The sequence below is a fragment of the Rasamsonia byssochlamydoides genome, assembly GCF_041956645.1.
Source record: "Rasamsonia byssochlamydoides strain NRRL 3658 unplaced genomic scaffold VTN77scaffold_103, whole genome shotgun sequence".
In the NCBI taxonomy this organism is placed as follows: domain Eukaryota; kingdom Fungi; phylum Ascomycota; class Eurotiomycetes; order Eurotiales; family Trichocomaceae; genus Rasamsonia; species Rasamsonia byssochlamydoides.
In genome coordinates, this window is record NW_027192486.1 from 23,304 (window position 1) to 35,484 (window position 12,181).

At 49.1% G+C, this 12,181-nt stretch overlaps 4 protein-coding genes across 4 annotated transcripts; 3 read left to right on the top strand and 1 right to left on the bottom strand.

The window, feature by feature from the left end:
- Positions 1 to 755: 755 nt before the first annotated feature.
- VTN77DRAFT_603 (uncharacterized protein) lies at positions 756 to 2,241 on the bottom strand (the record flags this gene model as incomplete). The annotated part of the gene is made up of 2 exons (XM_069422263.1): positions 756 to 1,015; positions 1,092 to 2,241. 2 exons carry the CDS (start codon positions 2,239 to 2,241, stop codon positions 756 to 758), a joined length of 1,410 nt encoding a protein of 469 aa, XP_069273391.1.
- Positions 2,242 to 3,868: 1,627 nt separating this feature from the next.
- VTN77DRAFT_604 (uncharacterized protein) lies at positions 3,869 to 5,847 on the top strand (the record flags this gene model as incomplete). Its single annotated transcript, XM_069422274.1, has 4 exons — positions 3,869 to 4,193; positions 4,258 to 4,334; positions 4,390 to 4,531; positions 4,595 to 5,847. The coding sequence occupies 4 exons, from the start codon at positions 3,869 to 3,871 to the stop codon at positions 5,845 to 5,847; spliced, it is 1,797 nt and encodes a 598-aa protein (XP_069273392.1).
- A 640-nt stretch (positions 5,848 to 6,487) lies between these two features.
- VTN77DRAFT_605 (uncharacterized protein) lies at positions 6,488 to 7,596 on the top strand (the record flags this gene model as incomplete). The annotated part of the gene is made up of 3 exons (XM_069422285.1): positions 6,488 to 6,574; positions 6,643 to 7,232; positions 7,293 to 7,596. 3 exons carry the CDS (start codon positions 6,488 to 6,490, stop codon positions 7,594 to 7,596), a joined length of 981 nt encoding a protein of 326 aa, XP_069273393.1.
- Positions 7,597 to 9,107: 1,511 nt separating this feature from the next.
- On the top strand, positions 9,108 to 9,772 carry VTN77DRAFT_606 (uncharacterized protein; the record flags this gene model as incomplete). Its single annotated transcript, XM_069422296.1, has 3 exons — positions 9,108 to 9,265; positions 9,322 to 9,596; positions 9,672 to 9,772. The coding sequence occupies 3 exons, from the start codon at positions 9,108 to 9,110 to the stop codon at positions 9,770 to 9,772; spliced, it is 534 nt and encodes a 177-aa protein (XP_069273394.1).
- Between the last annotated feature and the right edge of the window lie 2,409 nt (positions 9,773 to 12,181).

Here is a 12,181-nt window from a genome sequence, read left to right on the forward strand (position 1 = left end):
TTTTTCGGTTTTCGATTTTTGATCATCTATTGATTAATTATTTTTTCTTTCCCCCTTCAAATTAGCGGATTGGCGCAGGTCCAGGTGTCAGAATCACTTACACAGATATTCTATTCTAAGAAAATGGTCGGTCGGATTGGCACTTGGGTTGGGGCTTTTCGTTTCTTCTTGTTTACTTCGTTCTGGGGAGGTCTGTCTGAGTGAGGTTCTTGTTATTCAATTTCTTTTTTTTAAGGCGCTAGCTACCTACAGCCTACAGTAGATGATGAGCGTGGCGCAGGTATTATTAGTTTGGTATTATTAGATTAGAATGTGCCTACAGGTATATGATTGATTGATTGACTGATCGACTGATCGACTGAATTGAATTAATTGATGTCTTTTAATCTTAATCGAATATTTCTCATATATGGGTATCAAACATGCTACCCGTAACTACAATAAGTCGCAGGTCCAATATTTTGCGCCCAAAATAAATCATCTCCCATCATCATCATCATCATGTCATATCATGTACATTCTTTTCCCTAAATCAAATCTTCTTTTGCATATCATCAAATCAAATGTCCCGGGGTATGGTCATAACAATTACTATCATAATACATGGACAACAGGCTGATCACACTCTTCCTGATGTGTGAGAGAGTGAGCCAGAGCTAGAATATGCATGCAACGGGTTGTTGTCCTCTCGGACGCGTTTAAGGAGAAACTGGCCAAAAAAATACCACCCGAAGTCATCAATACCGGACGTGACGCTAGAAAGCCAGTAAAGGCATCAAAAGCGCTGCAGACAACACACCAATGATGAAATACAGAAAGCCATTATTATCGCGTCGTGAGGCAGAGGACTGGTTCGGTGACAGCGAAACGAGGTCTCCGGTGTGATCGAGGAACCGCGATTCGGGTTTCGCGATGGGAGAATGCTCCTGCATCCACGCACGATAGAATTCGACGTCTCTGTCGGATGCTTGAGGTAAGGTTTGAAGCACTTTGCTGTAGCTGCAGAGTGCATCGTCTGTTCATATCGCCACAGTCAGCACGTCACGAACGTATGCATAGAAGAAAGATGAAGAAGAGGGGGTAGCGCTTACTGTATTGACGGGTCTTATAGGCCAACCTCTCCAGAAGCTCCATTCGCCGGGCATGAAAGGAAGAAAACGCCTGAGCCTCAGCATCCATCCGGCGAGATGCAGGTGCAGGCTTTGTTCCATCACGGTGCGCTACCGCAATGCGATGCTTCTCCTGGTATTCATCCATTGCCTGGAGCTCCTCTTCCATCTGAGCGATCTCGTCCTGGAGGTAGAGCAAAATGCGGTGGTTTACGGCCTCGAATCTCCTGTAGAGAGGGGGCAGTTTGAGATCATCTTTACTAGACGAATCCAGTTTGGACGCCAGACACGCGTACCCAGATGATGGGCCGGCAGATTTGGCAGCCTTTTTCGCTTTTCGCTTGCCAGACGGTATCAACGACTCTGAGCTCTCTGTTTGGAGCTGTGATGACGAAGGCCGATCGCGCAATAACTGATTCGCTCGGGAGGGCATGTAATATGTCTCAGGAGCGGAGTAGTCGAAATGGTGGTCAACAGTTGGTGTAGGGCTTTCAGCGGCTATCTCATACGCTCCAGGCATATGCAGTTTCGTATGAGCAATATGACTCTGAGCTAGCCGCAGATGTGTGGTTGGCGGTGAAGTGTCCGATGAGGTCGCTGGTTCGAAATCCGTTGCTGTTGAGTCTTTGGATGTCCATGAAAATATCTGCTCCGGACTGCTCGCTCTGAAGGACGACCCTGGCTCCGAATTCAAGTCGCAAGGAAGGAACGGACGTCTGCGAGCAAGTGACTCTGGGACGCGTCTGTTATCGTCATCGTTGCTGTCGCTGCTGCTGCTGCTGCTTTGGGAGGAATCGCTATCCGTCTCTTCTTCTTCTTCTTCTTCTTCTTCCTCCTCCTCCTCCTCATCATCATCATCGAGAAATTCAAAGACATTGGGTGGTTTTGATGGTACATCCTTTTGTGACACTTCTGTGGTCGACTTGTTCAACGATGTTGACTTGGCCGCAGCATTCTTGGGCGCAACCTCATTGAGTACATGACTCGAACGCCCCCGAGTCGTGGATTTGGCCGCACTGACCGATTCGGAGGGCGCAGTCAACACAGATGCTGACTGAGAAGCACTGGACGGTTTTGAGACTCGCTTGGCTTTATCTGCCTTGCTGCGCCTGCTACGACCCACGGTAGGCATGTTGTGGAGGATAGAAGAAAGGATGGAAGGTCGATAATTTCCTCTTCAGAGAAACGAAGCAATGCGACTTGAGAAGACTGACAAATTCGATAAGGGAAACTCTTATCTAGGTCGAGGCAACACATCGCAAGTCGAGATCACGAGACGGTTCCCCGCATTCAGAATCGACAACTCCCAGAGATCGTAGAAAAAACAACTCAAACCCAGTGCAAATAGGTTCACATTGCACCCATGATAATAATGTCGTCTTCCTCAACGAAAATGCTGTGAAAGTTTTCCACATTAGTCCCTACTCCTTACAGTCAAATATGGCCTCGATCAGCTGTGCTTTCAACCCAGGAGACCTTTCTTTCGGGGCCCTTCTTGACGTCCAGCGCCTGTGCAACAAGAAGACTATAGATTGGAATTCTCTGGCAGGAAGCTATTGATAGTATTTTAATCTTATCGTGAAGCGCGTATCGCTCACCTTGACGTGGTTGATCCAATGCGTCGCACGAACTGCCGCCGTCTGGGAAATTCAAACTGAAACGATTCGGGCCACGGCCCCCAACACGGCAACACCTGCAAGGACTCGCCCTGTAAATGCCCGGAGTCAATTTTGGAGGGGCAGAGGAGCAGCCCTGCAGGGAGAAAATAATATGGCGAAAGCCTAAGGCGCCTGCATCCGGTTTCCTTTCTGCAGCCGAATCGGCATGGAGACATCGAGTGGGACTACGCTGCGTGGCGGGGTATATATGGCTGGCGTTAAGTTCAAAGGCCTGCTGTGCTGGCCATTGTTCACTCGTCTGCCGTTATCCCTTGCGTCCCGTTATACAGCGGTTCTGCTTAACATTGCCCACCGGAATTTCTCGACTCCCCGCATTGTTACGGTGGAGGGCACAGGCTAGGACAGTTGCTCGTCTTAGGCTGGAATCTCTGGATCTTCAGTGATTGCGGAGTCCTCCATACTACGGAGTACTCCGTACCGGTTGCCTCACTCGAGCGTACCTACTGGCGACTCACCGCAATAATCGATAAAGCTGGCCATCAGTGTACGGAGTACTCCCTAAACATGCTCTTTCTTCTGCGAACATGCGGGGCTTCCCCGGCTTGGGCCAACTGCTCTGCAACTGCAAGTAATTTGGACATGGCCTGCAGCGATCTTTCCAGATCAACTTGTCCAGCATGAATCCGTAAGAGCATTTAGACTTGAGAGAAATTGAGATATTACTACTACCATTTTGCTGGTAACTGCTATCTCACTGCCTACTGTATATTTAACCAGAAAATTGGACCAATAATTACCCGTGACATTGAAATTACAGCATTATCAGTCGTGGTGTATTCCTATGAAACACATTGAATAATAACCCCGTTCAGAGGAAAGTGGAGAGAAAAAGCATTTTAATAGAGCACATCTCATGCAGCGAAACTCCGCATTCTTCCGGTTTGAATTCATCGCATGTCTTCACGATTAAAAATGGATCTTGATCTTGAATGTTATCTGTTACAGCCGTAATACGTTACGAGACCGCCTTGGAAAACTACCGAGTCCGCATCAACTAATCCTCGCAAAACCAAGATCGAATTAGACGACAACAGCCTGGTTTAATTAATCTCTTCAACGCCCGACTTCTCAAAACCACACATGCTACGAACATGGCTCCTCCGCAGTGCTGGACTAGCTCGCCCTCGACGTTGCTTGCATGGACTACGTGAGCAGCCGCAGGTCTCGAATCCTCGCGTCCCATCGTTCTCCTCCATTCGCCGTACATTGACCACCGAAGTCAATGCGGAGCCTCGAGAAGAACGCATTCCGCTACGGAAAGAGCTCAAGAATGAGGCGAAGCGCTTGAAAGCCCAGAAGAGGCAGAAGAGAGGAAATGAGGAACCACCCAGACATGAGGGATGGGAATTGACCGTCGGGATCGAGATCCACGCCCAATTGAATACAGAAGCGAAGCTCTTCTCAAGTGCGTGCCATCTCGACTCCCTTGCAAAGCCCAGCTTTTTTTTTTTTCTAAACGACTGAGCTAGGAGCCCCGACATCTACCAGCGATGTACCAAACACCAATGTCGCCTTGTTTGATTTGGCATTCCCAGGAAGCCAGCCGGTTGGTCTCTTCCATTCAAAATTAGTCTTTCGAGACTTCAGACTCATTTCTCTAGGAATTTCAAGTTGCGACTTTACTCCCCGCCTTGCGTGCGGCGATCGCCCTCAATTGTGAAATCCAACCCGTGAGCCGGTTCGATCGAAAGCACTACTTCTATCAGGACCAACCGGCAGGGTATCAGATCACACAGTACTATGGTCCGTGATGCATCTACGATGGCCCACTTACGAGTCCGCGACGACGCTAACTGCATCCTGTAGAGCCCTTCGCGAAAAATGGCTATATCGATCTTTACGACTACGATGGAATCGCGCCGGAGGATGGCAAGAAAGTCCGCATAGACATCAAGCAAATTCAGCTGGAACAAGACACGGCGAAGTCACAGGAATACCCTCCATCCAGACAGCTCTTGGATTTCAATCGAGTCTCGCATCCTCTCATCGAGATCATCACCATGCCCCAAATTCACTCCCCAGCGACGGCGGCAGCGTGTGTCAGGAAGATCCAGGCAATCTTGCAGGCTACTAGTGCTGTCACGACAGGGATGGAGTTGGGTGGCCTGCGGGCAGATGTCAACGTTTCTGTCCGTAGACGAGACCAGGGTCCTGGAGAGAACCAGTATCATGGGATTGGAGGGCTCGGTCAGCGCACGGAAATCAAGAATCTCAGCAGCTTCAAGGCGGTCAAAGACGCGATCATCGCCGAGCGTAACCGCCAAATTGCGGTCCTCGAGAGCGGTGGGATCGTGGAGGGTGAAACCCGGGGCTGGACCATTGGCAGTACTGAGACGCGCAAACTCCGAGGCAAGGAGGGAGAGGTCGACTACCGCTACATGCCCGATCCCGATCTGGGCCCTCTCTTCATCGACCTCCAGCTCGTCTCCACTCTGAGAGACACGCTTCCTGCCTTACCTGATGATCTAATGAACATGCTTACTGGTCCCACGTATGGGCTCTCCAGTGAGGATGCTAAGCCGTTAATCGAACTGGATGATGGCGTCAGGCTGGAATACTACCAAGATGTTGTTGACACCCTCCGTGCCCTCCAACAAGATCAGGATGAGGCTCCCCAGAAATCCCTCGGCAGGGTAGCGGGGAATTGGGTTCTACATGAATTGGGAGGGCTCTTGACCAAGGCAGATCTGCCGTGGGATCCGACGCGGGTTCCGGCGCAGACGTTGGCCGAGATTATAGATCAGCTCCTGCGGAAACGCATCACCGGTCCGACGGCCAAGCAGGTCCTGGCGATGGTCTTTGACGGGGACCAGCGGCCCATCCAGCAGCTGCTCGAGGAGGAGAATCTCATCCTCCGGCCACTGTCACGTGAAGAGTACATCGCTATGGCCGAGGCTGTGATCAGCAAAAACCCGCAGATAGTGGCAAATATCCGCCAGAAGAAGCAACTGGGCTCGCTTGGGTGGTTTGTCGGACAGATGATGGTGCTGGGGAAGGGGCGTGTGGAACCACAACGGGCGGAGGAGGTTCTGCGAGAGCTCATTCAGCCCCCAGAATGATTCCCCAGTAGAGATTTGTGACTGCGTATGTTGTACACCAGTTACCTATATAGGTAGATAGATACTACTCAACGTATGATACCCCTTGGCATTACTACTATGCGACTTGCCCCCTATATTTTCGTGAAACCTAGGAAAAAATGCCGAAAGGAGTCCAAAGACGCCATAAATGCCGGCTCGTGGAGCAAATTTTTCTGTCTTCCACCAGCTTCGATGTGATTCGTGATGATCCAAAAGGCGGCCGGTTCAACCTGTACTTAGGGGAAATGGGGGAGTTGGAGATGGAGCTTTTTGCGCGGTTTGAAACGGGAAGCCGAGCACGTTGTACCGCTAAAAGCAGCTGCACCCGACCTCGCCGAGATCTCATTATTCATGGCAACTCTTTAGAATGGGCCGCCCCCAGCGGGCAGTCAGCGGGCGCAGGCATTTAAGGGCTGCCCCATTCCTCCCAGATGTTTCTCCCAGATGTTTCTCTCTGGGGTTTCTCTTCTCTCTTGAGCGCAGCGGGGTTTAGTAGCTGCAGCCTGTCCCTCTGCATTCGCCACTAGTTGACCTACTTGAGCTCTGCTACGACTCACCAAGGGCATTTTTCTTTTCTTTTTACCTATAGATATAGAGATAAATTGGAAGCAGTTCCAGGATGACTTCTCCATCTACGATTCGCCAAAGGTTCCTTTCCAAGCCGAATGAGCTGGGGGTGGTTGCCGTCGGCTTCTCTGGAGGGCAGGTTAGTTGCCTCAGTCACGTTCCTTCTGGTTAGATATGTTATTCTTGTACTTCTGCTGACAACCTCAGTGCAAACCAGGAGTCGAAGCCGCACCCTCGGCGTTGATCGCTTCCGGTCTGCTGGACCAGCTCCGCGATGATCTCGGCTATGACGTGCACTATGACAACACGGTCCACAGCTATACGGATATTATTCCCGCCGCAGATCAGGACCCGGAATACAGAGGGATGAAGAAACCCCGCGCCGTGAGCGCCGTCACGGAACGTCTGAGTCAGCAGGTCTACGAACACGCCAAAGAGGGCAAGTTCGTCCTCACCCTGGGCGGAGACCATTCGATCGCCATCGGGACCATCTCGGGAACGGCCAAGGCCATCCGGGAGAGATATGGACGGGAGCTGGCGGTGATCTGGGTCGATGCGCATGCCGACATCAATACACCGGAAACGAGTCCTAGCGGCAATATCCACGGCATGCCGGTCGCGTTCCTCACGGGGTTGGCGAAGGAGGAGAGAAAGGACATCTTTGGCTGGCTGCAGAAGGAGCATCTCATCAATGTGAATAAACTGGTGTATATCGGTCTGCGGGATGTCGACCGGGGGGAGAAGAAGATTCTCCGGGAGAATGGCATCAAAGCGTTTAGTATGCACGACATTGACAGGTGGGTTGCAGCAGCCTCCCACGACCACTAACTCGTCCAGCTGACCGGTTGGTTATCTAGACACGGCATCGGACGTGTAGTCGAGATGGCCCTTGCGCACATCGGAAACGACACTCCCATCCACCTGTCCTTCGACGTGGACGCCCTCGACCCGTTGTGGGCGCCCAGCACGGGCACGCCGGTCAGGGGCGGTCTGACCCTCCGGGAAGGAGACTTCATCGCTGAGTGTGTGCACGAGACAGGGAACCTGGTTGCGATGGACATGGTGGAGGTGAACCCCAGCCTGGAAGCCGGAGGAGCGACTGAGACGATCCGCACAGGATGCTCGCTGGTCCGGAGTGCGCTGGGAGATACGTTGCTGTAGGTAGCAGCGGGAGCACGAATGATGATGATTCATTCGTCAGGTGCTTCGTCCAGGTGGCTGTTTGAGTACGATTGCTGTAGTAGATTTGATTGTATCAGATTCGCACTAAACTAGTGATAGATGCCTATACCTATAGATTAATAGGCATGCAATTCTAACGATAATTTCTATTCACTCGTCGCATCAACATAGTGTCAATTAAATCCCATTACTTCCCTGTACTCCGCACGGATACCACATACACCAATAGGCAAGCCAGATGCGATCAGACATCTATCCGGACCTGCAGGTAGCCGAAGTTGAACCGCCATCATTTAATTCGTCCTCTTGATTGTGCAGAATCAGATTAGATACGGAGTATTACCTGCTCTGTAGGGTACGTTATTCTCCGTCCAGAGTCTCCAGGAGTCCAAACTAGTTTCTTCTTGTCTTGTCTGTACAACGTGGCAAGCGGGGTTGAGCTGCGAATCAGGTTCTACCGTCCACAGCACCATTCAGGTACCTGAAAGCCCACGTAGAGTGTACATTAAGTATGTCTCAGTTCGTTATCAGAATTTACTCTGCACCTGGGTCGAGGTCCAGAAGTACGGAGTCCCGTACGGAGTACTCCGTACTCCATAACTTGTAGAGGATATTGATGACTACGGAGTATTTAATTGTTGATTGAGTGAGTGCTTTATGTACTTCCCTGCCACCTTATTTTTATTCTAGCCCGATGGATTGTAGATGTAGTCTAGTCTAATCTGATTGGCCGCCCCTCCACCAACCTCACTATTTTTCAGGAACGGGCCAATCATAGTACAGAGTACGGAGTACTTCGTACTCATCTGCATCATCACAGCCCTGCGGGAGGATGGATAGATGAACTGGCTGGCCGCTGACGAGTGACGACATGGGTCAGCGCTAATACTAGTATTAGTACGGAGTACTCTTGTCTTATCGTCTCGCCTCACTGATATACGGAGTAATTAATCCTTCCTCATATATCCTATCCTATCCTATCTCTTCTCTTCTCGTTGTACAGGTGCTAGGTACATACGTCCCTTAATATAACTGTTTTGGGCTGCCAGCTTATGTAACCCCTGCCGTGTGTGTGTGTTATCGTGGTCGTCTCCGATTGATAGCGGTTCGTCCTCCGCTTCTTGACTTGACTTCCCAAGCGCTGGCGCTGCAGCCAGCGCCTCACCTCTTCTTCGGTGAGGTGCTTTATTTATTATCATTTATCTATTATTTATTTCCTTGCCGCCGACTGAGACAAACTTTGACCGAAAACAATTGTGCTCGTTGCAGACTGCAGTGCGGCCCAAGCTCCGCCCTGCTGTGGACCCTTCTATTTATTTATTTATCTCCTACGTTGCGCCCGCTGGGTGTACAACTGTTATTGAGAGATTGATCGCGAGAATTGACTGATATTATATCTACGAACCTATCGATATTCGATCAATTTTTTTATTTATCTACCTATTTATTATTATCGCACCTTGTTCTGCTTCTTCTTCAGGATATTCAACATGCCGCCCGCCTATCGAGGACCAACCCGCCGGTACCAATGGCCGGAACTGCAGCTGAACATCTGGATCCTCGTCGTGCTTGTGGGCTCTGCGACGTGCATGGGTATTTTTGCCTGGTTTATGTCTGTGCAGGCGCAATTGGAGCTGGGGACGCCGTGGTATGCTGCTGTTACAATCACTCGTTTTTTATTGCTACCGCTAATTCACCTGACAGGCTCTTCCCTTACATGGTCACCGTCGGCGTCCTCGGCATCGCATTCGTCTTCCTGATCCTCTTCCTGGTCGCGCAGCGGTTCCTGATCCCGGGCATCATCATCTTTGGCAGTTTCATTTTATTCGTACTGTGGTTGACGGGCCTGATCGAGACGGCGCTGCAGCTGTACGGTGGCACGGCCAATGTCAACTCCAATTGCCAGAATTATGTCGCGAATCAGCCGTATAAGGGGAACACGGTTGAGGCGTTGGCGTGGTTGACGCAGATTAATATCTGTACGTATACGCACGAAAACTCGCGCTTGCATATCATTTGTTATTGTATCGAGACTAATACTTGGTGCTGCTCAGGTAACTGCTGGAAAGCCGCCTTCGCGTTCGAAGTTGTCAACACGACGTTTTTCTTTTGGATGATGGTCATGTCGTGGCAGGTTCACAAGGATGCTCTATAACAGATCGAAGAGTCTTCCTCTGAATGTTTATGATTGATGACTGTGTGATGAGCGGGTTGTGATGATTTATTTGTCATGAGAAGTGATCGGCGTTTTGCATGATGTGTGTACATACCTATCTATTTACGGATGAGATGACGACCTCATGTTCGTTTTGGAGTTGTACGATATGATATATATGTTGACTTGACTTAGGAATGAATCTGTGGATACCTACATCTTGTTCTCCCTTTTCCTTTCCTTCTTCTGTATCTAGTTAGCAATCCTGGATCTAAGGGCTGATATCATCATTCGAATACTCCTGTCGTTCGATCAGAATCCAGCGTTATATATACCTCTCTGCTTGTACGGCGCACCTGAATATATACCTACCTAGGCACCTAACCGTACAAAAGTTGTACTTGTTAACTTCTGGAGAACATCTGGATTTTGTGTACGGAGTACTCCGTACTGGCGCGCTGCCGTTCTGTGAAACCTTGGTTACATGGAAGCCTAGCAACTCAGGTAGCTAGTTAATTTATCCCTGGATAAGGTATCAGTGGAGTTTGGTATCTTAGCTTAGCTCTCCAGCCTCATTTTATTTTTTTTAAATTCTTCCTTTTAAGAAGGTTTTGCAGACTTTGTTTGCTTTTTTTGCTCTGTTATTATTTCTACCTGGGCTCAACCGCCAGTTTTGCATCATTGGAATTTTCCTTGTTTAATGTGTATTACACTTCCTACATCTTCCATATCTTAAATGCCTTTCTTTATTATTGTATTGCATATGCAGTCAAGAATAATAAGGTGCTAATTAATTAAGTCTTTTATTTCTCCAACGCTCCTCTCTCTGTCAACCCACGTCAACGAACCTCTCTTCGTCTTTTCTATTTCTCTAACGAACTCACCTTCTTCTCTCCATGTCCCAGAAAGTCTTCTTCGGCAAGCATTTCAACGGAATGGACATCACCTTCCCTGAACTCCATCCTTCATCAACATGGACCCTAGTCGAAAAGCTCAGCGAGAGAAACGATCAATCGGACGAGGTCGAGTTAAAGACTATGGCGCTCCCTCTGCTGCTTGGGCGGTTTTTGTCTGCAGGAATGTCTATAACTGCAGTGAAACGGCCATCATGAAGATCTACATGCAGTATGTTCCTGTCAACCAGAAAAGATCCTACAGCTAAAAGGCAGATGTCATGGCACTCTTTTTTGGCTGAGTGGAAGATTTCTGAGTTGCGACAGTTTCTTCCCTCATTATATAATTAGAACAACTTGATTTACCACTGATTTGATTTGATTTTTCAGAATTCCATACGCAGGCTCAGAATTCGAGCGTCCCGCAGAAAGACAACGACAAGCTTCCGACAAAACTCTCACCAGATTCGCTCACAATGAACTCGAGTCTCTCAAACGGTTGAGACGGAATAACTGCTCATCTACCCCGACCTTACTCAGCTACAAAAAAGAGCAGCAAGATGAAGATGGATTAGTTCCCAAGGGTTTCATGCTTTATCTATTGATGAATCGCCTGCCGGGTGTTCGGCTTGAACTCGTCTTTTGGGAATTGGAAAGTGCCGAGCGCGAGGAGGTTAGGCAGGCTTTTAAGGTTGCGTGGAGTATGTTCTCGACTCTTACTTTTCTTTTTGGTTATGTATGGACTCACTTACTTTTCTTAACTTGTTAACTTTTTTTTAAACGGAGGTCGCAGGAATTGTGTGAACGCCGGGGTTGTCAATGATGAAGCTGACCGTGGCAATCTTCTCTGGGATAGGGAGTCAAAGACGATGTAAGTCAGTCCTTTCCTTTTGCTAAGACACCCCTGTTGTTACAACTCCTGTCTCTATGGTATAGTTGTTTCAAAGCTAATGTACACAATGATAGCTACATCACTGGTTTCCAACTGGGCCGCCCGCCCAAAGCGGACGACATCTGGCAGAACATTGTATGGATTGAATGGAGCTTAGCAGTTGCTCCTCGAGGATACCGCTGGTATAACGAGACGGCAGTTGACTCGGATACCTCTTTCTGGACCATGGGATGGGATTCTATCATTCTCTCGTTCTATAAATGAATAGAACTATGAGTAGGGTTCAAGCCGAGACCCATGCAAGAGCAAACCATGCCAGAAAGCCCCGAGACGAGGCAGTCTGCTTGCTGACACGGTGTATATGGCCTTTCAAAGACAGTTGTGTCGGCGCGTTCCCCAGACCGTTGGCAGGAACCTATAGTTAGTTATATGACAGAAAATCTGTCCTTGGCCCCCAGATATGATTGCCAGAATCAAAGGCAAACGCTCGATTGGATAGACTGGTTTATTGTAGGTAGGTTACGATGTCGCTCTATCAGCGTACCCTGACGAGGCAACTAACTCCCCGACTTACTGGACGGTATATACCTAGGTATGTACTCCGTACGGTATGTACAATACATA